Here is a 27171-nt window from a genome sequence, read left to right on the forward strand (position 1 = left end):
TAAATTATAGATATAAATATAGATATTAATATATACTTAGCAATCTCTGATGTTAGAAGGAGGAAATTTGTATTAAGTTTTTACGTGGAAATGATCTCATAATACAAAAAGTTGACCTTTTAAAGTTTCTCACGTGTAATTTACAGTGTAAATATGAAAATCTTTTATAAAAATATAAATTTCTAACAAAATGGACACAACTAAAAACAGATTTACAATAAGGGGTACAAAATGATATCTTCCAGAGGCACATGCAACAAAAATATTGTACAACGTGCCTCAGTGCTTGTACAAAAAAAGCTATTGTAAGACGTGCTTCCATGCTTGTACGTCCATTTGTCCTAAAACCCGAATCCAAATTGCTAAAGCCCAGCAAGCAACACCAATTCTGTTCTTCAGTCCATATAACCAAAACAGATTACACATAAAAGGCACAATAACCCCCTTACTCCAGTGCTGACTAGAGTAATCCCGGAGCTCCAAGCACAGTATTAAACGGTATTTTTCTTCTCTAATTACTATAATTATCCAAAATTAACCAATTTCTCAACACTTTTGTTATCATTTAGGTGTAAATTCAACAACAATCATGAACGCCCTAGTGAATGAGTTCATAATCAAGCTCAAAAAACGGTAATTGCAATCTCGCTATCTCTCTTTTTGTGTGTGTGATAATTATTACAGTATTATTTTTGTATGTATTGAGTGTTGTGTGGTGATAGGAAAATTGAGGGGTCGAAAACGACGGCGAAATTGACAGCGGAAGTGTTACGTTCATGTATATCGCAACAGAGACTTCCGCAAACGAATCAGGCGGCTGCGCTAATTGATACAATTAGAGCTATTGGGGAAAAATTGATTGCTGCTAATCCAGTAGGTAGGTAGAAGATTCTGTTTATCCTTTTATGCTTATCGCTCGTGGTTTTTAGTAATAGTTTCGTGGCTGGGTTTAGGTTAGTTTAGTAGAAATATGAAATATTGGTGCATTCAAAGAGTTGCAAATTAACATAAGTAGAAGTGTCATGTCTCTAAGGGCTAGTTTGGTACAAGGGATAAGATATTACTAATCCCTGGATTAATTTTAGAATGAGTTTATCGCATATTTGGTTGGGATAAAATGCATGGGATAACTGATCCCCAGATTGTAGTGTCATTTTTATCCGGTATTGATATTGTGGGTGGGATAACTAATCCCTTGATAACTTGTTTCCTACCAAACAATCCCTAACAGTTTAAAGCTATGCTGTTTGAACTCTTCAAAATTTCAACATGTGTGTCGGACAGGGCCGGCTCTACATAGTTAAAACATAGGCAATCGCCTTAGGCCCTCAAATTTGAGGGGCCTCATTTTTTTCACAATAATAGATTATAGACTTTTTATAAAAAAAATTATTATGTACTATTCGTAGAAAAACTAAACTTCTTATATAAAAGTAAAGAATTATTAAAAATTTGATGTATTTAAACTTTAAAGTACTGTCTCAAGAAAGATTACATGCATTAGTTATATTAACGAAAAAAATTATTAAAAGAAATCGACTATAAAAAGATGTTAACAACTTTGTACTTCAAAATATCTAAAATATAGACTTTATAAGAAAATATATATTTATATTTTCTTAAAAATTTAAGACCTCCGTTGATTTTCGCCTTAGGCCACTGAAGTGCTTGAGCCGCCCCTGGTGTCGGAGTGAAGTTGCTCAAGCTCTTCACATTTGATGCCGCACTCATGTTGGATTCACCAAAAGTAGTATATTTTTGGAGAACCCAGACCTAGGGCAAGTTATATTTTCAGGTGAAGTGAGGGGGCGAACATATTTTAAAAGTTCATTAAAGAATTCCAGATGTACTTGCTCTTGACACTAGAATCCTTACGACAACAACTGATATCTTGACTTTAATTATTACCAATGGTTAGAGTGTGTTTTTCCTATCCAAAGAGGAAAAAGAACAAGGATTATGCTGAATGAATCTGCTAATATTTTGACTGAAGGGCTTAGGATATTAGCTAGTTTAAATTTCTTATGCAGGATGATTTTATTTTGTGTTCCTTCTTCTAGATGTACTTTCTTTCTTTGCTAATTTAACTTTTGGTGATATCGCATGAACATCACAGAGCTCGCTGTCGGTAACATTGTTAGGCGAGTTCTTAACATTATAAGGGAGGAGGATGTATCTTTGACAGCTGCTGCTGTTGGTGGGTTGGGTGTATCGGCTGGAAGTGATGATGAGGATGACTTCAGGCAAGATGATCATCCAGGTTTATCTGCCGCAGCTGTGGCTGCTGCTGCTAGAAGCACCTTGAGACCACCTTCCTTGCAGACTCTTCTTGAAGACCTCCCGCAATCAACAGCTCTACCTCGTACATCTTCTTCTGGTGGTGATTCTGATGGAAAAAGCAAATGTAAGCAGTCTATAGATCATTATATAAGGCATTGTTTTTGAGTGATAAGTTAGATCGTGATATAAAACTGATTTGAGAATCTTTAACACATTCGACTAATTAATGAGTTAGCAAATTACCAGTTGAATTTGTGAGAAATAATGGAGAAAAATATTATTGAATTGTTGTCTCTAAATTATTACATTGAGACCCTATTTATAGACACTACATTCCAATCCTATTCCTAACAGGACACTACATTACAATCCTTTTCCAAGTAGAATTCAATACGTTATTCCTATTCATATTCTAACACTCCCCCTCAAGCTGGTGCATACAAGTCATATGTACCAAGCTTGTCACAAATGTAATTAATACGGGGACGGGCGAGGGACTTGGTGAAGATATCTGCAAGTTGATCACTTGACAAATTTTGTAACAATATCTCCCGAGAGTATCTTTTCTCTGACAAAGTGACGATTAATCTCTATGTGCTTGGTCCTCTCAAGGAACTGGATTAGATGCAATATGAAGGGTTGCCTGATTATCACATATAAGTTTCATCTTACCAGTTTCTCCAAATTTAAATTCTCTCAGCAATTGCTTGATCCAAACTAGCTCGCAAGTTGCTGCAGCCATCGCTCGATATTCTGCTTCGGCACTAGATTGAGCAACCACACTCTGTTTTTTAGTCTTCTAGGATACCAAATTACCTCCTACTAAAACACAATATGCAGATGTAGAACATCTATCAGAGGGTGATTCTGCCCAATCAGCATCTGTATATCCAATGATATGCTCATGGCATCAATCCTCGAAGAGTAGTCCTTTACCTGGAGATGACTTTATATATCGTAAAATCCGAACAACTGCGTCCCAATGACTATCACAGGGGGAAGTCATAAACCGACTTACAACACTCACTGGAAAAGAGATGTCAGGTCTAGTTACTGGGAGATAATTCAACTTTCCAACCAACCGCCTATACCTTTCAGGATCACTGAGTGGTTCCCCTTGTCCTGGTAGAAGTTTAGCATTTGGATCCATAGGAGTGTCAATGGGTCGACATCTCATCATTCCTGTTTCCTCAAGAATGTCTAAGGCATACTTGCGTTGAGAAATAACAATACCTGAGCTGGATTGAGCAACCTCAATCCATAGAAAGTGTCCGCAGTAGGGGAAGCGTCAGGCGCAGGACATGAATCATCTGAGACTGATACTGGACTTGGGTGCCGGTGATAAGTCAAAAGTGGTGGCACTGTGGCTGGAGATGGAGAAGTAACCGTAGATTCCTCAAAGATTAGTGTGGGTAAGACTGGAGGTATGGGTAAAACCTCAGAGATATTAAGATGATCAGAAGATGTATAGTAAGGTTGAGATTCAAAGAATGTGATATCAGCAGACATAAGGTAGCGGCTCAAATCAGGTGAATAACATCGATACCTTTTTTGAACTCGAGAGTAACCAAGGAAGACACATTTAAGAGCACGAGGGGCTAATTTATCTTTTCCTGGGGCTAAGTTATGAATACAACATGTGCTCCCAAAAACACGAGGGGGGATAGAGTAGAGTTCTCTTAATGAGATAGCAAGATGTGAGGACCGCATCGCCCCAAAAACGCAGTGGAACATGGGATTCAATGAAGAGTGTGAGCAGTCTCAATGAAATGCCTATTTTTTCTATCTGCTATACCATTCTGCCGAGGGGTGTATGGACATGATGTTTGGTGAATGATTCCTTGATGAGTCATAAACTCCTGAAACTGGGAGGATAAGTATTCTAAGGAATTATCACTACGAAAAGCACGAATAGAAACACCAAATTGATTTTGTATTTTAGCACAAAAACTTTTGAATATAGAGAATAAATCGGAACGATCTTTTATTAAGTAAACCCCAGTACATCTTGAAAAATCATCAATGAAAGTAACAAAGTAACGAAATCCTAACGGTGAACTGACTCTACTAGGACCCCAAATATCGGAACGAACTAATGAGAAAATAGACTCTGAGCAACTCTCAATACTACGTGAAAATGTAGCACGGGTGTGTTTCCCAAGTTGACACGACTCACAATATAATGTGGATAGACTAGACAAACTAGGCACCATTTTTTGTAGCTTGGATAAACTAGAATGTCCCAAACGTTTGTGAATAAGGTTGGGAGGATTTGTAGCGGAGCATGTTGTGAAGGAATTTGAAGCGGTAAGATGGTAAAGGCCTTGTGATTCATGTCCTATACCAATTGTTTGTCCCGTTTTGCGGTCCTGCATTAGAAAAGAATCATCAAAAAAAGTTATACTACAATCAAGGGCACGTGTCAAACGGCTAACAGATGCAAGATTAAAAGGACAACCAGGGACATAAAGAACAGAGTCTAGAATGACAGAAGATAGGGGTTTGGCTTGTCCAACTCCTTTTGGCTCTGTTCGAATTCCATTAGCTAAAGTAATAGTTGGAACTTGGAAGAGATTGTGAATAAACAATATTAGACAAAAGTGATTTATCACCAGAAATATGATCAGAAGCACCCGAGTCCACAACCCATGATCTAAAGGTAGGAGATTGTGCAGTTGAGGCTATTGGTAGAAATATATGCTTATTTGCTTGATATTGAAGATACTCATTATATTCCTTGTCAGATAAATACATCCGTTGATCACCTGTGGTGTTAGACTGAGCAATATGAGCATTTTTAGTTGGTCGACCATGCAAAGAATAGCATATTTCACGAGTATGTCCAAGCCTATTACAATAACTACACTTAGGTCTAGAATAACATACGCCACGAGTATGTCCAAGCCTTTTACAATAATTACACCTAGGACGAGATCGTCCAAATTGACCTTTCCTTCGTTGATTCTTCATGGACTGTGACGTTTGATTTTCTGATCTTCTCATTAAGGGCTCAGATTTAATCATGGGACTTAAACTTCCAATTTCAATATTTTTGGAGCCAAAGAAAAAAATATCATGCTCAAAAGATATCTTGGGAATTTGACTTGAAAATCCCAAGAACCATATCTGAATTTCTGAAAACAAAAATCCCTGGAAAAAAAAACTGAGTCCCGGAATTAGGGTTCCGGCGGTCGGAATCTCAAAATAATTATCGGAATCTGGAAAGGAGCAAGTAGTCGGAGTCAGAATAGACTGGCGACCCCAACAGAAAAAGAAACAACTCAAAAATTGACCGGAGATGGGCTCACGCACCGGCGCGTGACGCAGATCTCACCGGAATTTCTGGATTCCGTTTGGCGCGTGGCGGCGTGTGGAGGGTAATTTTCCGGCGATTTTCGTCGGGTTTTTGTCGCCTGATCTTTCTGATCCTTTTGGTGGTGTTGTATTTTTCACACAACCCACAAAATAAAAATTGACCCAAATCAGTCACCGGAATTGACGCACGGTGACTGCGTTATCTTTTCTTATATTTCTAACCTGCTCTGATACCATGTGAGAAATAATGAAGAAAAATATTATTGAATTGTTGTCTCTAAATTATTAAATTGAAACCCTATTTATAGACACTACATTCCAATCCTATTCCTAATAGGACACTACATTACAATCCCTTTCCAAATAGAATTCAATATGTTATTCCTATTCATATTCTAACAGAATTCAACTAGCAATCTAATCTTTCAAATAGGTCTATGAATTTTGGGATGTCTAAGAAGTTCAGATTTTCTCATGGGATGGTTACTACTTTCTTTTGTTATGCTTTACTTGAGATGAAGGTCTATTATGAAACAACCTTTCTACCTTCACAAGGTAGGGGTAAGACTGCATACAGTCATACACACCACCCTCCCCAGATCCACTTGGGGGATTACACTGGGTATGTTGTTGTTTTAGCAAATTACAATGAGGCCACCGCCCACCAGCTGTTGTGATTGGATTGGTGCTGTGAAATGCATTTAAACACTTGATGTTGTTCTAGAAATGATAAACTGTTGGTACTGGGATTAGGAGAAATGTCTCTTGTCAGGTTGTGACTTGTTTCACATTTTCTTTACAGCTGCTGATAAGAATTCAACGAGCAAGAAACTAAAGCATAATGTCATTGAGGCTGTTAATGAACTTATTCAAGATATTGCTACTTGCCATGAACAGATTGCTGAACAAGCAGTTGAGCATATTCATCACAAGTATCTGCCTTCACCCTCTTTCTGATTTGGCTGTCAGTTTTTTTCCCCAATCATATTTCTGATATTTGGCGTCACCTTAGATCTGGCTGGGTATGATGAATTCTGGTTTTGCCATAAATTTTTTATTTTTTGACATCAACTTACTTTTCAAATTAGCAATCAGCTTTAACAGCCATCCGTTATCCAAAAGGTTTCCTTTCTTTTATCTCTTTAATGAGTAATTTGCTGACAAAAACTGCACAAGGAACGGAAGTGGTGGAATTTGTACTGCTTGAGAGACTATTGGTTCTTTCTATTGTACAACAATAACAATAGTAATATCTATGTCTCAATCCCAATCTAGTCATGGTAAGCTATATCTCTCCTTTCTTTACAATAACATCCAAAAGAGTATCAACATGATCTACATTGTTCATGTTACGCTAAAAAGCCAAAAACCGTAAACCTCTAAATTTATACATGAGGTGCTTTCCTATCTAGACATCTAGATTTTCTTCCTTTCCAGAGAACTTTTTGTAGAGGAATGTTTAATGCACCGGGCTGCCCTTTTTATTTTCCAATTTCTTCAGCTGCTGATTGCTTCCATAAGTTTGCTACACGTCACCCATTCGATACCAAATAGGCTAGTGAATGATCTCAGATCTGCCATGACACTGAACAGTGCGGCAACAAGTGTGCTGTAACTTCTACTGGACCTTCACATAAATAGCATTTACTGCACATGCTAAGCTCCCTTTTCTCTAAGTTTTTCCCGATTTAATCACGCTTTGTGTAAAGCAGTCTGAGGCTCTGAGCAAAGAACACTGATGGTGCTTTCTCTTCCTCAGATTTCTCATTTCTCCGTGGCCATTGAGTATACCTTTCAATTTTCATTTTTGTCCAGTATTCTACCGCAGGATTTAACAGTAAAAATAGCCATTCCCATCTGTCTGCCAGATCAGCCTAGTCTTTTGTGACCCTATATTCAAGGTTCTGTTGTGTATAAATGATCAGGTTGCTTATACTCGTCTCACATCCATGTGGGGGGGGGGGAAGCATTTTTTTAATCATTGCATGTGCACCATGACTGTTGAAAGACCACAAAGAAATGAAAAGTTAGCACTATGAGTACACAAGGTTGTCTTGTCATACATGGCTGTCATTAGCTTTGGTGAAGAAGCCTATTCACATATAACTAAGGACCCGTTTGGCCATGAAAACCAAAAACATTCACTTTATTTGGCATTTTTGAAGTTGAAAATAGAGTTGGAGTTGTGTTGGGCCATAGTATTTTTGAAATGGGGTATTTTTGAAGTTAAAGATTATAAAAAGTGAAACAAATTTTAAAATTTTTGAGTTTTATGAAAATTAGGTTATTTTATGAAAATAAAAAATTTAAATTTTTTTGAAAATGGATAAATTAAAAAGTGCAAAAGATGAATCCAAAAATAGCGAAAACACCTCTTGAGGTGTTTTTCAAAAATCCAAATATTGTGAAAACATATTCCGGTAATATTTATGGCCAAACAAGTATCCCTGAATAAAGTGAAAACACATTTCAGAATATTGTGAATAATCTTTATGGCCAAACGCCTACTAAGTCAAGCTTGGAACTACCACATCAACAATTATGTGTCAATTGCAAGCTAATCCAATTGCTTAGTGTGGCTTGTTGCCCAAGTGGGGCATTAGAATCTAAGTTGCGTGGACTCTTCACTTTTGATGCCGCACCCATGTCGAATTCTCCAAAAATACACTAGCTTTGGTGAATCCGACACGCACCCATTGGTATTTTTGAAGAGTCTGAGCAACATAGGTTAGAATGATGGTACATTTATAAAAAGATCCCTCAAAAAATTATTTATCTAATTACAATGTAATAAAAAATGATGGTACATTTATAAAAAGTTTCCTCAAAAAATTATATATCTAATTACAATGTAATAACCTTCTGCTGATTCTTTTATAATAAATAAGCTTCTGTAAAACCTTACAAGACTCTTATGCTAAGCCTGCCATTTGGATTTTCATATTGAGTATAAAACTATTCTGGTAGGACTGCCGATGGAATTGTTAGAAATCTATTGGTGATATCTGCTTTAGTAACAATATTTTCTGTTATCATGAAAAATGACAACTATTTCAACCCAGGATGTCCTCTGCTACCTGGGGATCATATTAGTAGTGGTTATGTAGAACTGTGATGGTCTATGGTATCCCCTATGCAGCATTCCTGCAAACTAAAAGCATAAGAAATTCAGTTTGGTTGATCGATATGTTCAGTGAAATCAGACAGATGCGCACTCAACTAGTGAAGTTGAACTGACACAAAAAGAGGGCTTACTATCACTTCAAAATTATTTTCAAATGCATTGTTTTATGTTTCATATAAATTCTTTGCTATTTCTAGTAGCTGTTTATGGATTGAAAAGTATGGGAAGGTTGATGCTATCCTCTCTGATCCAGCTATCTGCGTTTCAACTCTTTCTTCACCTATTAATTGTTGTCCGTTCCTACTTTCTTTCAGTGAGGTAATTTTAACTTTAGGCAATTCAAGAACAGTGATGGAATTTCTATGTGCTGCAAAGGAAAAGAAGAGATCTTTCCGGGTTTTTGTGGCTGAGGGTGCCCCGAGGTTGTAGAAGTGGTTACCTTTGATCACTAAGTGTTGTAATACTGTACAGTTTCTGTAATTTCCTTCTTTTTTAACTCTATGTTTCTTCTACTTGTTTGATTGTTCCTACATGGTTTTACTTAAGGTATCAGGGACATGCCCTTGGAAAAGAATTGGCTGCGAGGGGTCTACAAACCACAGTGATCACCGATTCTGCTGTTTTTGCAGTCATCTCTAGAGTCAACATGGTATGTCAGTGCTGTAACTTCTTACATTTAGCTATGAGGCCATAGTCGTTCTACCTAACTTCTGATATTTCCTATGAAAAGGTGGTTGTTGGAGCCCACGCTGTCATGGCCAATGGTGGGGTTATTGCACCTGTTGGAATGAACATGGTGGCTCTAGCAGCTCAGAGGCATGCAGTTCCCTTTGTTGTTCTTGCAGGAACTCACAAGGTATTTTAGCATCACTAAGGCACTGGTTTGTTCCTTCAGGAAATTAATATTTTTTACTCTCTCTAGTTCGATTGAAAAATTTAATGAGCTAGTTCCATAAAACAGATTATATAAATATTGGAATCTTCTGCTCCTGACTGAAATATAGTCCTTGTGGTCTAGAGTCTGTTTTTGATGCTGCAGTAGTAGCACCTATGATTTTGCCTCTGACACTTGATGAATCTGATATTTGAATTTAAGTAGAAGTTTTACTTGGGATAAGTATGAGAATAATGCAAAAAGGCAGGTCCCTCTTGCTTTGATTTTGTGTCAATAAAAGGTCGAGAGCATTTCTTAAAAGCTTTGAAGAAGTCATTTCACAGCTGGAGTGTCGTAATAAAAGGTTAATGCTCACTATTTAATTGTGTTGTCTATGCAAAAGAATGCAAGTAACTTATTTGAAATAAGCACTCAGTGAATGTGATGTTGCAATTTCGTGACATTCATCCGGTTTTCGTTCCCCACTCATCTGCTTTATATGTCTCTCTTCTTTGGTTCAGCGTCTGTATCCTTCCTAGGCTTTTGGCTAAGATCAAGGGTTTATGTCATCTATTGTGTGATGGATTCTTTTTCTAGTTTTTCGGGTTTGGTTCCTATATTGGCTTTCATCAGATAAATAGTGGAAACTTACTTATCCATTAACACATTTAAATATAATTTTCCTGTGACTATTTTGTCTTTATTTTGTTTAATTTCCTACAGGAAATCTTAACTATCCTTGCTTATTCTCTAAGATGTAGTGCAGCTTCTTCAAGATGTTGAAAGGCCGTAGGTTTGTGTTATTTGTAAAATTTAAGTGATAATTGTGCTAAAGAAAAACTAGTATGCAAGTTCAAAATTTTGGAGAAAGTAGCCATCGTTCAGTTTGAAAGTAACTCTTTAATCACTGCCCTATTTTTAAGAAACTTCATAAAATTCTCCACATTCGAGAGTAGAACAGCGCAGCCCTGTTAAACTCTTTGGGTGTGTTTGGTACGAAGGAAGATATTTTCCGTCTTCTTGGTTAATAAGTGGGTTTCTTATTTCCTAGTGTATGGTTGCAAGCAAAAAATATTGTGCCAAGAATATTTATATGTAATTGAGGAAAACACTATAGCTGTGAGATGGGGTGGGGACTTGGGAGTGTTTGGGTGGAATGGTCAAGGGGGTGGGGGTTCGGGACCGGTGGAGGATGAGGAGAGGAGACAATGAGCTTGGGAGGCTATTTATGAAACTTGTTTCCCTATTCCCACTAGGAACATCATTTTCCTGATTTTAAGGTTATGCTTTTCCTAGAGAAAATATTTTGACCAACCAAACATGGGAAAATTGAAAAACTTTTTCTGGAAAATGTTTTCCTCCATATTAAACACACCCTATATTATTTATAAACTTACAATCTGTGTTAGATTTTCCCGAGACAATAGGAAGGTGTCAGGTTCTAGTTACATCATAGCAGTTGTAACATGGTTGCTTGCTACTGATGGAAACAAAACAATCAAGTAGCCGGTCCTCTGGTGGACTGTCTGCAAAAAGAAAAAAGAGAACACAGCCTTAAACAGAGATGTATTTTTTGTTAGCTTTTTCATGCAATCTGGTTATTGTACATGATTTACACAGAATGTTGTTAGATGGTAATAGATGGACTGCACAACCTTTAATTATGCTTGCTGCACTGCCTTAATGCACAGATTAATAAAACCTTAATTACTTGTCTCAAATAAAAAACCAATTAAATTAGCCTATGGTAGAATACCAGAGGGAGATTGAACCAGACTTTCTTAGCATACAAATAGGAAAATGCAGAGCTGTCAACTGCTAATAGGCAGTGGTGGTAAAGATAAAGGAGAGGGAAATCCACCTTTGCTGGGGTCCTCAACACAGGTTCAACTCAAAGACATCTATCCGTAGTTTGTTTAAAAGAATTAAGATTTTAACTGACACGTGGACTAAGATTATTGCCACTACTAAAACGGTCTCGGACCTAAGACTACTCAGTAGGACACAAATGAATCACTAGAGGTCGAATCTGTTTATGCTTGCTTTAAGAAAAGGTATGAGTTTGACCTTCACAGAGTTGAAGAGAGAATAATTTGAATGAGTGATAACATTTGTGCTTAGAAGATGTACAGAAGACAATGGTGAAAGTCTCGAAGAGTGTAAGGATGTTACATTAAACTGAAAATAATATAATGCAGCATTCCTATGTATTCCTTTGTGTGGGGGTTTTCCGTTTAGAAGGATTGAGCTCTAGTTCAGGCTAAATGCTCAAATTAGTGCCTAGTCGCAATTCAAGTCAAACCTATTCAGTATTCACTATTTTTACAGTCAAGCTTGAGCCTACTAGTGATTCTTAATCAAACTCTCATCAAACTAAGGCTTGATTTCATACCACCTCATTTAGTTGAAGATTGATTGCAGAGCTACCTGGGACACTTAATTATAGATGGCACATTTTGGCTTCCAAATTTTATATGTTATTATCTAGCTAATTGCTCGGCGGTGTCCTAGGTGAAATTCGAAAAGGATTGTGACTATGTTCTAGCTAGCAGTGGTTCCATCCTATTCAATATGAGATTAGTCTCCCACTTTGGTATTCTTCCATCATAGTCATTGCGACTCAGCTCACTACCAAGTATCAGAAGCTGACTACAACACTACCACGCCACATCTTGGCTCCTCGATCCTCACTATGTTAGAAACCACAAGAAACACACAAATGCATCTAATCTTAAGAGTCATGCCACTATCAATCTCTAGCCAATAGCCTACTTAGCAGTGATGCTGAAAGAACTATTCGATGTATTTCATGGTTGAAGTTGCATTGTTATAGGGTACTGTCCTATGGCAGGATTATGATAGTTCACTCCGTAAAGGTAATGAATATATCTCATTAGTCATGTCGCGATTAATAAGTTTGAAATGGAACCAGAAACATGAAATTTCATGGGGAAGCGATACTGGTTTTGTATTCAACTACCACAAAAAAACATAATTTTACAAATGCTAACTGAAACCGTGCAAAGGGCCATAAATTTTCCATCTCGAAAGAAATATATGATAGATTTTAAGCATCATATGATGGTATTTAAATTTGAATAAAATCACATACCTATTGACATGGATAAAATAAAGAGAACTCTTATAAATTGGAACCTGAGCATGAAGAATGAAGAAGGCAGCTAAACAAATCGCACTAACATTGTAGGACATGCGTTATTTTAAAATACTACTTGTGATTTCTTGGTATTCTCGTAGTTGAGTGAAGGAATACCATAAAAATTGGTGAACTATTTTTCTCTGGTCAAATGTCTTTTCTTACTGCATCTGTTTCAACTGAGAATCATTTGGAACTCTACTTATTTGTGCAACAGTTATGCCCTTTGTATCCGCACAATCCAGAAGTCTTGCTAAATGAATTGAAATCACCAGCTGAGCTACTGGATTTTGGAGAATTCTCAGATTGCCTGGATTTTGGGAGCAGCTCTGGTTCCCCTCTACTTCATGTTGTTAATCCTGCATTTGATTACGTGCCACCAAATCTTGTTAGTTTATTTATAACAGACACGTGAGTTCCCCTTACTGCTAGTATTTTTGAGAATGTATTTCATGTTATATTACTCCTTGGGGAATGCTAATTGATAGTGATGTAACCCGACCTTAACATGCATGAGATTAATTTACAACTCAATCTACGTAAATGCAAGAAGAAATTTCCCTGGGAAAACTGTCTGATCAATATTGACTGTACAAACTAACAAGTTTGTGAAATATTTTGTTTTCTTATATTGTAACATGTTCCCTTTTTGGCAATACGGAATCATATGACACTGGTTCTCTCTAACTTGACTACATGATCTTCTATTATGTTTTTGATTTCTTTTCCCTTTTTTATTTTAAAACTCTTGAGTTTATTCTCTTTTCCTGTTTCAGGGGTGGACATAATGCTTCATACGTATACAAGCTCATAGCTGACTATTATTCTGCTGATGATATTGTGGTGAAACAGAAATTGATTTCTTGAAATAGTAGTATCAAGCTTCAGCTGTTCTATAGATATTAGTGAGGTATCATTCCTTTTTTCCTTCTTGATTAGGTTTCTTAGCATCAATGCATTTCTCAGTTTTGGTATGGCGTCCAATAATTTGACTCTGTAGTAGGGGTGTGATGTAGCAATAAGGCACGATGAGAGACATTTTCTTTTTTCATTGCTTCCTCGTAATTGGACTCACATTTAAAACATCTATTTTCCCTCTTTTATTTGTTTATAGCACTGTGATTTCAAATGTTCTCTAAACCAGTTCAATTCCTTTTTAAAGAATACTCTGCAAATATTTAGTTCCAGCCAAACAATTTCTGAGGGCCATCGGACTGGATGAAAACCCTGAATTACCCGTGGTGCACTTGCGGGAAACTTCTTGCCGAGGGCCTGTGCACCCTCGGGATTAGTCGAGACTCGAAGAGTCTCTGATACCCGGTGCAAGTCAAAAAAAAAAAAAGAAAAAAAAAAAAAAAGAGGCCTGTTAGGTATTTGTATCTGAACACTTTAGATTTCATTATGAACTAATTCAGCTATATACTAACTATCTGCAAATATAGTTGATTGATGTTAGGCAACTCATTCAGCTGAACCTAAAACAAGCTGCAGGCAAGGAGTGCTCTCCCAGATTTTTTACAAGTACATGATACAACCGTATTCTTTTATGAAAACACACACCCCGATGAAGTTCCTGTAGAGACACGCCTTGAACAACTGGCGTTATAGTCAATAACACAAGTTTGGTAATCATTGTCCCAGAGGCAACACTTACATTGTACTGAATGCTATAAACAGATGAAAGAGCATCCTGATCTTCGAGTATGGATTGATTCGGGAGATTAGATTTGTTCTTAAATTTTGTGCTTTTGGATGTATTTGACGCACTTCTTTTTATGGTCTTGAGGTAGTTTTCCTTTGTGATATTCTCATGCTATTTGTTGACTGAAAAGTTTTGTCCATTGATTCATTCGTGTGTTGTCAACAATTGAAACAGTGGTCTAATGTTAGAGAATTGATGAAATTGTTTTCGCGAGAATATTTTAATCTTTTGCCTTTGAATTTAGGTCCACTCAGTTTAATCCAAGCTTAATTTTCCAGTGATTTAAATAGGTGTATCATAGAGAAGATGATTATCGAACCAAATTCAATGGAACCACAAAGAAATGGAACGTCATCACTTTTGAGTTAGATATTGCTTCATAATGTACCATCGGTAACAACCATACAAACAAGCTGCAAGAGATGCGATGGTTCATATAGCACAATTATTCGTCCGGAGAATTTGAAAAATGGCCAAATTGGCAGGATTCACTAGACAAGTGAACTGAGATGTGGGCCTGTTGGGGACGTTGCAATTTGAAGCAACTGAGAGGGGGGCCTCTTGGAGACGACGCAATTTGAAGCAACATAATGTTCTTCATGCTGCCAAAACAATATAATTATACAAGATTCTGTAGGGGAGAAATTAGGTGTTGGGGTCTGGCAAAGCTCCTTGTAATGCATCAGCAACAGTGAAATGCTTTTCACTGGAAGAGCTACTACTGTTATTAAAGAACCAAGAACTATTACACAATGATACATTAAAACTGAGTACAGAATTAGAAAAATAAGGTACAGCCAACACTCTCTCAGGCCCTTCCTCTTTTACAAGATAGGTGACGAGAGGATAACGACAATTGGAACCCAGCGGAAGTAGATTGACTAACTAATTGGCAATTCAACGGATGCAGGTTCCACAGTATTCTTGTCGCCGTCTTCTACCTCAAACCAGAAGAAGAGTGATGTACGAGTATAAATGACTCGTACTCGTTGCAACGAAAGTGTCCCACTGGTTAGGACAGCTTTGGCACCTCCTTCAATTCGAGTTCTCACAACCGAAACACCATTATTACAAGTCTCGAGTGCTGATGAGACAACCTCAGCAGCACCAGCAGTACTGATAATTGCATAGGAGAGATGGTCCAGAGGGTTCGACTCACACTGAAGAATGCACCCATCAATTGTGAGCTTCCCGCTTCTATGAAGCAAGCAGCAACCGAGCTCTGTCCTCACAGTCAAATTAGCCAGCTTGCATGTGGACATGAACTCTAATGCGCTGTTCAGAACAAAGAACAAAGATGCATACAATAGCGAGTGAAAACAGTTCCACATATCAGAGAGCAAATCCAAATTCGGGTTAACTGGTCTTATACAAACTTGAATAAGCATTGCACAGACTGAATTGAAGATGGTGTAATGTAATCTTGTTGTGGTTCGTTTAATATTTTGATCAGAATTGCAAAAAGAATCTGATGCTCTAATTTAAGGTACAATGTCAAGTTGATTAAGGAGAAAAAGTAGTAGAAAAGTAATGAAGGTCTCACAAACCTGTCTGAACTGCGGGAGCAAATAAGAGTTGTATCATCAGGACTCTCACCTGCGCCAATCTGTAAAAAGGAAGTTGAGGCCGCGAAAGTCTAGTGCCTTTAATCTGATAGATAATTTACATGCATTTATTTTTCTCTTGCAAGGTATATGCCTATATGGCAAGGGAGAAAATCTTGACATGGGTGCATTGTATGTGAACAGTCTAGGGTTGGACAACCATCACAACCAGAAGCGAACCTAGGATTTGAAGGTTACCGAGGCACTACTACTTAAAATAGAGACAAAAAAAGCATTGTGCATTGAGTCAATTAGGGGAAATTTGGGTTCATTTGGTTCAACTTATCGAAGGGGAATCTTGGAGCAATGGTAAAGTTGTCTCCATGTGACCTAGAGGTCACAAGTTTGAGCCATGGAATCAGCCACTCATACCCGTGTGAAGATTCGCATAAAGATTGGCTGTCTAATTACACCCAAAGGGTACAGCCCCTTCCCAGACACCGTGGATGCCGGATGATTCGTGCACCAGACAGCCTCATTGGTTCAATTTATTAGGTTTTTATTTGAAAAAAAAAAAAGACTAACCAAGTATTTGGTTCTCTCAATTTGCAATTCCAACAAGTATACCATATAATATGGTTTTCCAGCATTACCTCCATACATCTAATGAATTTACATTACTATAACTATTCGCGTGCACATCATATCATCCACAAACTAAATAGAAGCTCTACGAGTGGGAACAGCTATAATGTGACTTCACATAATTATATAGCTTTGAAAAAACTCTCAGAAATCTCAAGACTCTGAAACATCAAAAGATCCAGCATCTTGTAGGCATTAAGTATGTAAAGTAATCTGAGGTTAACATTTCAAAGTTACCAAGCAAAGTGGCTTTTCAATCTGAATATTTGATACACGATGGCTGCCTCCTGCAGCAATCAGTATAGAGTCCCCAGGCCTGAACAGCATCTATGACATCAGCTTGTAAGCCCAAGATCAGAACAGAGAAAACAAAGTGGTATAAAAATGCTAACCTTGCAGCAGATACGGCCATCTCAATGTTCGGATAAACTCCAGGATGAGACAAATCTTTCACAGAACGATCTACTCGCAACCACAGCCGAGGGTGACATGCCAAGAATCGCCATCTGTGGCAAACGAGGGCGGTGTTATACCGATCTGCAACTCAACAGCAAGTTGTGACAGAAAAGAATCACATAGCACTATAATGTGGTCTACACTAACATCAAACAGATTCATCCTGTTGGAGCACACTAGAAAAATGAATCACAGTGCACACATGCAAATGAAAAAATGAATATCAGTGCAAATATGGAAATTATTTCCTCCTCCCAAATACACACAAACGAAAAAACTAATAAGGTTTTCCAGATGACCACCCACAATAAGTTCTAAGAAAGAAATTAATCTCTTCTTGTAATCCAATAAATCAAGTATAGCTTTAACAGTGGTGCCGGTGCTTAAAAACTACTGCTCATTGCCTTTAAGAAATCTGGGGTATGAGTAGACAAACTTTTTTATTATTTGCTCTTTTTAAAAACAAGTAATGCTAAGAGCTCTTAAAATCTTTTTTCCACAATAAGACTACTTGCATTACTCAAGCCTCACGACAGAAGCAGACGCAAATGCTGAACTGTTCAAGTATATGCTCCTCCACCAGCATTGAGCTAACAGGTTAAGGTTGCTTGCCCGGTTAATTGGCTGAGCTTACAAAGAAACAATAAGGGATAATTTACACGAAATCATAATTGAGGGGAAAAAGGGAAAGATGAGTATGTAATCAGGCTACTGTGAGAGCTGGTGAGAAGTCTATAGTTACCTTTCACAGAGATCAATGAAAAAAGAGCAAAGACAAGAGAAACTCATAGGCAAAACCAAGCTGCTCTCTAGATCACGTGTTCAAAGCCTAACATTCAGCTGTTTTGAATGGAAATATAATAATAAACTAACAGTTCTCAGGTGATAAGGTGTAAAACAAGTTCATATCCAAGTCACATTTTTTTTGTGCTTTGGTTATTATTACTTTGTTCCCAGCGACGCATGGTTCGAATCTTGGAAAGAAGAAGGCATAATCCAGGTGCTACACTAAACTAGGCAATACCTGGGTCCACACGACACAAGCAGTCTCTAGCTGTGCGCGTGCCTATTTTGCTTTAGGAGGTATCAAAGCAAAGTTTTGGGTAAAAACCTTTTGATTTATACTAATTCTCTTCTTGATGTATCATGTGCATGACGATAGCAATGGAGTGTTGTTGCTTCCTTTTGCTAGATTAGGAACCCCTATTGATATTTGAGAATTCAAGAACCAAGATAGCAATATACAAAGTTAATGCCACTCATCTAGAGCTTGTCAATCAATAAGCAGCTACGAAATGGGCATGCATAATAAAACCACTGCTAATGGATGTAAACCGAGGGTCTTTCTGAAACAGCCTCTCTACCTCCCTGAATTAGGGGTAAGGTCCACGTTCACTCTACCCTCCCTAGACCCACAAGTGGGATTTCACTCGGTATGTTGTTTTTTCTTATGGATGTAAAGAAATCTGGGGTGTTATCCATTCATATGTTAAACACATTAACCATAATCTCGAGCAAGTATAACACAAACAAGACCAGAAATTGGACATAGGAGAAAAAAGAAAAAAGAAAATTTTGGAGCAAATAAACTTTCACCTAAGCTAAAAATTAACTAGGATGAAGTCCGTAAGGGCATACAAAAATCCAATCTTTACAACCTTTTATTGGGTTTTGCAAAATTGAACTAAAGAAACAGTTAATTCTAGCTGTAAATCAACTATGATGAAAACAATCAGTTGAATTCCCCCCCCCCCCCCACCACCACCACCACAAAAAATAGAATGACTTTTTGTAACCTTCAAGTGATAAAATCAAGAATTGGGTTTTGCAATTCTTGAACCAAAGAAATATAAATTTAACTGAAAATAGAAAACTGTTTAAAAAGATAAGGAAATAATAGAGAAAATTTTTTATATGAAAGAGAGATAGGAGAGCGCACAAGCTGTCCCGGACAGCGGTTATTAAGAAAAACAAAAAAGATAGATAGATAGGTAGGGAAGTAGTAGTTACTGTTATTATACCTGGAATAGGGTGAAGAAAACTAAAGATGTGCATAAGACAGCCATCGTCTAGATTGTTGATTAGAGAAAAATCAGTGGAAAGCCTCCATTTTTTCTTGTGTTGCTCCATTCAGCGTTGGGGTTGTGCGATGAGAATCAATAAAGGATGCGTTTGTTGATGAAGACCGACAACAATGCTCTTTTCACTCTTTCTCACTCATTCACTCATTCTTGGGCTTGGGTTTGGGCTTCACTGACATAAGTATTTGGTAACTTACATAAATCCCTCAATTTATTAAATTAAATTATATTCTAATTTTTAAATTTATGATATATATATATATATATATATATATATATATATATATATTATAATATAATATATATAATTAGTGATATATTTAAAATAGAAAATATTTTATTTTAGAAAGTAATGAATTTAATTATTACGGAGAGTAAAATTAGTTACAAATTATGAAAAAAATATATTTGGTTCCAGATGTATCACAATGATATATCTAGTTCTAGATGTATCACAATGAAATATTTCGTAAAATTACTCATTAATCATTAAAAATTTAATATCACATTAAAATAAATAATTTACATATGTCAAACATATGTTAAATGTATCAAATATACATCATATTTTGGATTTTTAAATTTGTGATACATATGTTATAACGTGATACATATAATTAGTGATATATTTAAAACAGGAAAGATTTTTATTTTAAGAAGTAACAAATTCAACTATTACGTGGAGTAAAATTTTGGCACAAATCGTGAAAATGATACTCCAGATGTATCATAATGATACATCTGGTTCAGATGTATCACAATGATATATTTCGTAAAATTACTCACTAATCATTAAAAATTTAATATCACACCAAAAATAAGTAATTTACGTATGTCAAACATATGTTAAATGTATCAATATTTATAAATAAACATATTTTAAAGTTGTATTAATTGATGATAATTTGGAAGAAATTTTAGGGATGAAATATTTGAAAAAAAAATCTTCAAAGTTAAATAGATTGCATGCATTAATTGTGGAGTAAAAGTAGGATGAGATTTTTATTCATATGTATTAAGAGTAAAATATAAAATTTGATATTTTAAGTAATTATTTAAAAAATAGGAAATTTTAGATAATAAATTCTCTTAAGTTTGTGATTTTGTGTAATTTAAGATGGAGTTGGGCTTAAGCAGTCCGTAGCCCATCAATATAAGCTTATTAAGGGATAATAGAAAATTGTGAAAAGAACACAAATGGCCACACGGCTGAAATTAATTCCACAAAAATAGTTATGGAATTCAAATTTTATTTTCTAGCCATTTTAATTCGTTGGCATGTTCTATGCAATTTCTATACATATCTTATACATATAAATAGTCTATACGAAAATTATATAGTTTCGATACACAATTTATACAATAATTGTACAATTTTTTTTACACATTTTTTGCAACAATTATATAATTTTTATACACTCTTTATATATATTTTTATATATATTTTATACATATACATAATTGATGAAACTATACAATTTCTATACATATATCTTATATAAATACAAATTCTATATAACAATTATACCATTTTTATACAAGTATATTTAATTGTTATTTTTAAACAACAAAAAAAAAAAAGCAGAATTTTTAAAAAAGAGCCGAATGACCCAAGTTGGAAATTGTATCAATATTGTATATGCACTGTATCAATATGATAAATAAACTGTACCTGTACTACATGAGCCAAAATAACCCAAATTAGAAAATGACTATAATGTGAAAATAAAATAGTCGACTGACTATTTTTTGACTAAATACAAAACTTAGGCTATTTAAATAAAATATGACCATGTCGTGTCTTTTTTTCAATTTTGATTGGCTATAAAAAAATCTTAAGCCAAACCCATCGACAACCTCCTAAACTTGACACGATCTTTTATATTGGCACCTCAAGTGAACGTTGTTCACTTTTGACACTTCAAGTAGCTATAAAGTGTGTCATTTTGATACCTTTCGACATCAACATTGGTGAGTGTATCTCACTCACTGCCAACGTGGATAAAATGATCAATTGATTTGTGCCAACTCATTTAAATTGCCACATCACTATATGCATCTATAATTTTTTTTTTTAAAGACTAAAACACATGAAATTTATGTTCAATAAATTAATGACACATGTTTTTTTTACTAAATAATTACAAAAGAGCCCCCAACAATGTCTTCCCCACCCAATCTTCTTAACCTCCATTAATGGAGGTTAAATTTTCTAAGGATGACAAACATATCTCCCCATTCTCTAAGGTTGACAGATACACATTAAAAGCTTCACGAATTTCAGACAAGCTATAAAATGTGTCATTTTCAAACACAAACTTTACGAAAATATACCTCCCCATTAAAAATTGCTTCACGAATTTAAGAAACAAAAATGGTTAAAATCAATAGAAGAAAAAATCAACCATTCTTGTTTCTTAAAAGAAATTATTTTTATTTCTTAATTTCTTGTTTCTCAAAGAAGGAAAATTTCATTACAAAATTGAAAGAAATCAAATTTAAATTGTTCTCCACCTAGAGAGATTGGCACTACACCATGGTTGTTAGAAAGTGAAGGAGACGCAAACTCCTTAGTCTGTGGGTTCAATTTCGAAAACATTATCTATAATTCCCTCATCTCCTGTCAAAACGTTCACCTCCCTCAATTGTATCAGCTTCACCATTCATTTTCTGATGTTGAAAATTATGGTGGTCCAGCACTCCATTACTATTGATGCTTTGCTGAAAAATATTAAATTTGTGGCTTATGCTGGACACTGATTTTCTGAGGTTGCTGTGTTAAGAAAAGAATAAAAAAAATGGTGGAAAAGTTAATGGGTTGAAAGAGTGAAGAAGAAAGAGAAGAAAGATGAAAAAATTACGAAAATACTCCTGCCACGCGCCCAAAAGCAAGTGTGATACACTCTCTTTACTGAATCAGCAAAAAGTGTCAAAATGATATACTTTATAGCTATTTGAGGTGCCAAAAGTAAACAACGTTCGTTCACTTAACGTGATAAAGTGAAAGATCATGCCAAATTTAGGGGGCTGTCGATAATTTGGCCAAAATCTTTAACATAACTTTCCTATAATTATATTTAGGTCCTTATCATTTATTCTTCTGCCTGAGATTTGAGTCGTGTGAAATTCCTTCTTACACGCGTCATGTCACGTGATTTAACATCTATCAAAGTTAGTCTTTGTCAAAAGCTAATCTGTTGTTGCCAAATGGCATGACATTTAACATTGTAAAAAGAAATTATGAAATTAATTGCTAAAGAATTACAAGCTCCATTTTAGTTTTATGAAAATTATCCGATTGAATTGGTTGCAACTTGAAGTTTGTTTCAAATGAAACAATAGTCAATAGCTACCACTCTTCTGTTTTTCGATGATTAAGAAAGATGTCTTTTTAATTTAGAATGCTGGCCACCTTATTTAATAGATTTGTTGGTTAGAAAATTTAAATAATTTTCTAAACGTTGTTAATAAATTATGTGTGCATTTTTATTAAACCTAATTTCTCTTATAATTTATAACAATTATTAAAAAAAATGCATCCTTCAGTACTTGATTACAAGTTCATTTAACATTGATTTTAATTTATCATACGTCCTAATAACTCAAACGTCAAAAAGGAAAAAACAGTAACCATTTGTATCTCCAATGAAGTAAATGAGGGTTAGGAAAAAAGGCAAATGAGCGAAGAATCATTTTTAATTCGACAATTTCAAATTGCTTCACCAAAATTTACTACCTTTCTATAATTCAAAAGAAATTTCAAGATTTTCTTTTACAATTAATAAAAGTGAAAATTATCTTGTATATAATTAGTAGGTTGTTTATCGCAAGTTATATCAACACTTTTACATAATTATTGAACTAAAGATTTAATTGTAAGTTATAACAATTTTTAAAAAATATATATATTTTTTAAATAAATTCGTTTGTTACATAATTATTAGTCAAATTATCTCCTACTCCCTCCGTCTCATTTTACTTGTCCCAATTTGATATTGTACATTGATTAAGAAAAATAATGGTTACTTTACCATAGTACCCTTATTAAATAATGTTTGTATTTTAATTTGAAGAAAAAATAATTAATACTAAGGGTAAAAAAGAAAAAAGAATTTTTTTTTGTCTTGATTACTGAAAAATGACAAGTAAAATGAGAAATCAAATTAGAAAATTTGAGATGAGTAAATGAGATGGAGGGAGTATTTCTTAGTCTTTAATATTCTATCTCTTCTCATTAACTCTTTTGATAATTATGGTAGGAATAAATTTTGGTTTCAATAATAATCTTTCTTTATATATATATATTTTTTTAACTTTATCAATAAAATTACAACATTTGTTCTTAAATTAAGGAGTAAAATTTGATAAAAATATTTTTTATATTAATACACATTATTCCTTCAAATCTTCTTCCATTTTTGAAGATAATCACAGATTTTATCTTTTTACCATAATATTTTTTCTTACTTTTTCAGTATGAACTTATACTTCTTCAATATAAATTCAGATATATCGTATTTTTTTTTAATAATCTTTTCAGTATGAAAGATTGTAGTGTTCATTCAATTGCACCAGATACTTTTTTCCTCTAATTTTCACAATGAAGTGATATGTTTCAACATTTTTTCCTGTGCCCTATTTGAAATAATGAAAATTTTGTTTGTTCTTATCCTTTATATCGTAGTTTTTTATTGATAATTTGACCGTTCAACTTATTGTCAACAACATATTTCTTCTATTTTCTTCTTATTTATAGGATATGTTTGGACTTTTTGGTTTCTTATCTTCCTTAATATTGAGATACATGGTTTGCACGTTTTAATTTCTTCAAATTCAATAACCAAAGCTCCTCCTCCTCCTCTTCTCCTCCTCCTCCTCCTTCTTCTTCTTCATCATCATCATTATTTTGTTTATGATATTGATATATAACATGATTTAAACTTGGTTGAAAAATTAAATAAAATGTAATACACATAAAGAGTGTGTAATTAATGGGTATAAATTTATTTTTCACACATATTCACATAAAAATCATAATATTTTTTTATTGTATTTTTGTTACGAATTATATAAATTGAGATCCTGCTAAGAAATATCATTTAGTAAATGAGATGGATATATAAACTAATTTCAATATAATTTGTTATAACATTCCTCATTAGTAGATTTTATATCATTTTCAAACACTAAATATAGAATTTTATATTATTTTCATAAATCAAAATCAAAGAACTCAGTGGCAAGATGAAAGTAAAAGTAAATTAATTAAGGAAGAAAGTGTACAGAGGCGGATTCAGGATCCGACTCTGTGGGTGCCAATTGCCAAGTAAACTTATCGATCAAATAACAACAAAGATAATATGCGATATCTTTCTCCACACTATACTCCAATTAAATCGAATGTGAACCTTTAAACCAACTTGAAGCAAATTGATGCATTCTACCTCCTATTTCACGTGAAGGGTATGATTTCAAGACAGGTTGACAAGACCCTTTTTTAATATAATATTTCCTTACTTCATCTCGTATTCGACGATCATAATCAGAAATAGGTCTTCTTTATTCCAGATCAGCTTTAAGTGAACACAAATCGAGGTCAGTTATAAGATAAGAACGATTGACATTGACATTACTAAAACTTGATTGAACATAATTAACCTTCTAGAACTTGATTGAGAATAATTAACCTTCTTGAAAAAATTCTCCATCTCAATTCACAAAATTAGAATATTTTCTCCTAAATCAAGATAATTCCAAATTTGAATTTCTAAGCTCAACAAAAGAGAAACAAAATAATTTTTTAAAACAACTTACAAAGAGGGCAAGAAGCAACCAGAGAGAGAGAGCAAGCAGAGCAGCAACAACAAACCTCAATAGCCAACAACAAGAAAGCATTTTGATTAGCTCTGATTTGGAAATTGCCAAAAAGGTTTTTTTTTGTTTATTTTAATGTGAGATACTTTATTAACCTTTTTAAACAACAATTAAAAAAAAAGTCAAAAACTAATATTACTTTTCTATAAAAGTTAACTGATAATACACCTTTATTAGGTGTAAAGTATCCTTTTTTGCTGTTGCCTTGTTTTAATGAAGCAATTGTTAGCTAAAAAAATTTAAAAAATCAAGTGCAGCTAGCCAAGTTCGAACACACGACCTTGGGGATACAAAAATAGCACTCTACCACCTACAATAAACAATACTTTGTTATTGTGGGTGACAGATCTAATATATAACTATATTCTTATATATATATAACTATATATACAGTGTTTCCGTCGAAGTTTGCGAGTGGCGTGCCACCCCCACGAGCCTTAATAGATCCTCCCCTGAGAGTGTATTAATGGAAAGAAATTTTCAATCTATAAAGAAAATAGAGATTTAAGCTTGTGTGAAGGGATTTCATCATCAAAATTGAAATCTGCAACTTGCTCAGTCAAAATATTTTTCCTCTTGTTGTTCCTTTTTTTTTTTTTAGGAATAGCAGATTTCTTCGACAAACTATCACTACGCATGTTCAAAATAGGTTGCTTCAACGGTGATGTATGTTCGCATCAACAATTATATCCGAAACCAACTTACTTTGATTGTTTAATATACTTTCAATCTTAACTTTCTTCTTCCTTGGTTGAAGAAGGGATGAAGCAACCAAAATCGAACAAAAATTTGAAGAACTTGAATTTCACATAAAATACTCAAATTTCTATTTCATATCAATTTGAAGAACTGCAATAGAAAAAAATTATGAAATATTTTGGTTGAAAACAATATATGTTTGTTGATATGTTGCAGGAACAAGAACAAACAAAAACTTAAAACGTTAAAGAAGAAGAAGCATTTTAAAAAGAAAAAAAAAGATAGAAGAAGAGGCACTTAAAAAGGAAAAAAAAATGGTTCAAGAGAGATTTTGGGGTGCGATTGATATCTATTATTAACTACAATCTATTTTAAAGGAAGATTTATTTAATTTGGTTATATAAAATCTGTTATTTCCTTATTTGATTGGTGTTATTTAATTCTTTATAAAAATAATTTTTTTAAAAAAGAAAAACTTGCCATAAGTTGCAAACTAAAAAGATTTGTTATAACTTGTATTAAACAATCTAATGTTGTGTATTTTTTTCCTTAATAAAATAATTTATAGACACATAAATTGTTATAGACTATTTTAGACCATAAATAAAATATTTCTTTTTTTCTTAAATTCAATGTCATATCAAATGATGACACATAAATTGAGGAGCAAGTATTAAGAATAAATTGTTGGACCCGTGCTTAGCTCGGACATCGCCACACGAGTAAACAACATAAATCCCACTATTGTGGAGCTAATTACTCTTTATTCAATATCTTTTTGTCACGAACCGAACCAGGGCCTAGCCGTGACGGGCATCTCAAGTCCCACATGGACCGGAGACCACCCCCTGCACCTAACCAAGTGAACACAACATCCCAAGGTCGGATGAATTCTGAGCATATAACAAGATAGCATAAAAATAAGCTTAATAATATTTAAATCATGTCTATAACCGATAATCGGTAACCGGCCAAACAACCTACCAATATCACCCAAGTCCATAGTAATCCAATGAAGCCTTCTAATAAAAGAATAAAAAGTTAGTCTTGATCGAAACATGTCTCCGACTCTGACAATGGCAATGATAATGTTAATGATAATGAAAACTCTCAATTCTAATCTAGGATAAGAACTGAGGAAATGTTTAAGCCTTCCTGAGAAAGGAGGCTCACCACTTTACCACAACGAACTAATGAATCGAGCTGATCCACCTAACTCTGCACAGGAAAAGTAGAAGTATCTCCGAGGCCTGTATCGCATGGGGATATAATGTCTGGAGATGGTAAGTTGGGTGAACACTAGCATGTAAATCAGGGATAAGGATTACATAATATTGTGATCAACAGTTTAAATCATTCAAATTCAATGCATATATATATATATATATATATATATATATATATATATATATATATATAT

The 27171-nt window shown here is 34.6% G+C and overlaps 2 protein-coding genes across 3 annotated transcripts; one reads left to right on the plus strand and one right to left on the minus strand.

Annotated features, from left to right (window-relative positions):
* The first annotated feature begins 293 nt into the window (after window positions 1-293).
* Window positions 294-14668, plus strand: LOC107850423 (translation initiation factor eIF-2B subunit beta). 2 transcript variants are annotated; one of them, XM_016694936.2, is made up of 11 exons: window positions 294-498; window positions 570-633; window positions 723-877; window positions 2117-2404; window positions 6398-6527; window positions 9034-9141; window positions 9266-9368; window positions 9450-9575; window positions 12968-13161; window positions 13527-13660; window positions 14193-14668. In XM_016694936.2, the coding sequence occupies exons 2-10, from the start codon at window positions 590-592 to the stop codon at window positions 13615-13617; spliced, it is 1239 nt and encodes a 412-aa protein (XP_016550422.1). In that variant the 5' UTR covers window positions 294-498; window positions 570-589; the 3' UTR covers window positions 13618-13660; window positions 14193-14668. The 2 variants fall into 2 exon arrangements, with proteins under 2 accessions (XP_016550422.1, XP_016550424.1); XM_016694938.2 differs by having other exon boundaries at window positions 338-498; window positions 14242-14668.
* Window positions 14669-15130: 462 nt separating this feature from the next.
* Window positions 15131-19356, minus strand: LOC107850424 (F-box protein SKIP5). The gene is made up of 5 exons (XM_016694939.2): window positions 19119-19356; window positions 17034-17178; window positions 16879-16957; window positions 16000-16058; window positions 15131-15727 (listed from the first exon to the last, which is right to left on the minus strand). Exons 1-5 carry the CDS (start codon window positions 19225-19227, stop codon window positions 15334-15336), a joined length of 786 nt encoding a protein of 261 aa, XP_016550425.1. The 5' UTR covers window positions 19228-19356; the 3' UTR covers window positions 15131-15333.
* Between the last annotated feature and the right edge of the window lie 7815 nt (window positions 19357-27171).

Source organism: Capsicum annuum, chromosome 12 (assembly GCF_002878395.1).
Source record: "Capsicum annuum cultivar UCD-10X-F1 chromosome 12, UCD10Xv1.1, whole genome shotgun sequence".
In the NCBI taxonomy this organism is placed as follows: Eukaryota; Viridiplantae; Streptophyta; class Magnoliopsida; order Solanales; family Solanaceae; genus Capsicum; species Capsicum annuum.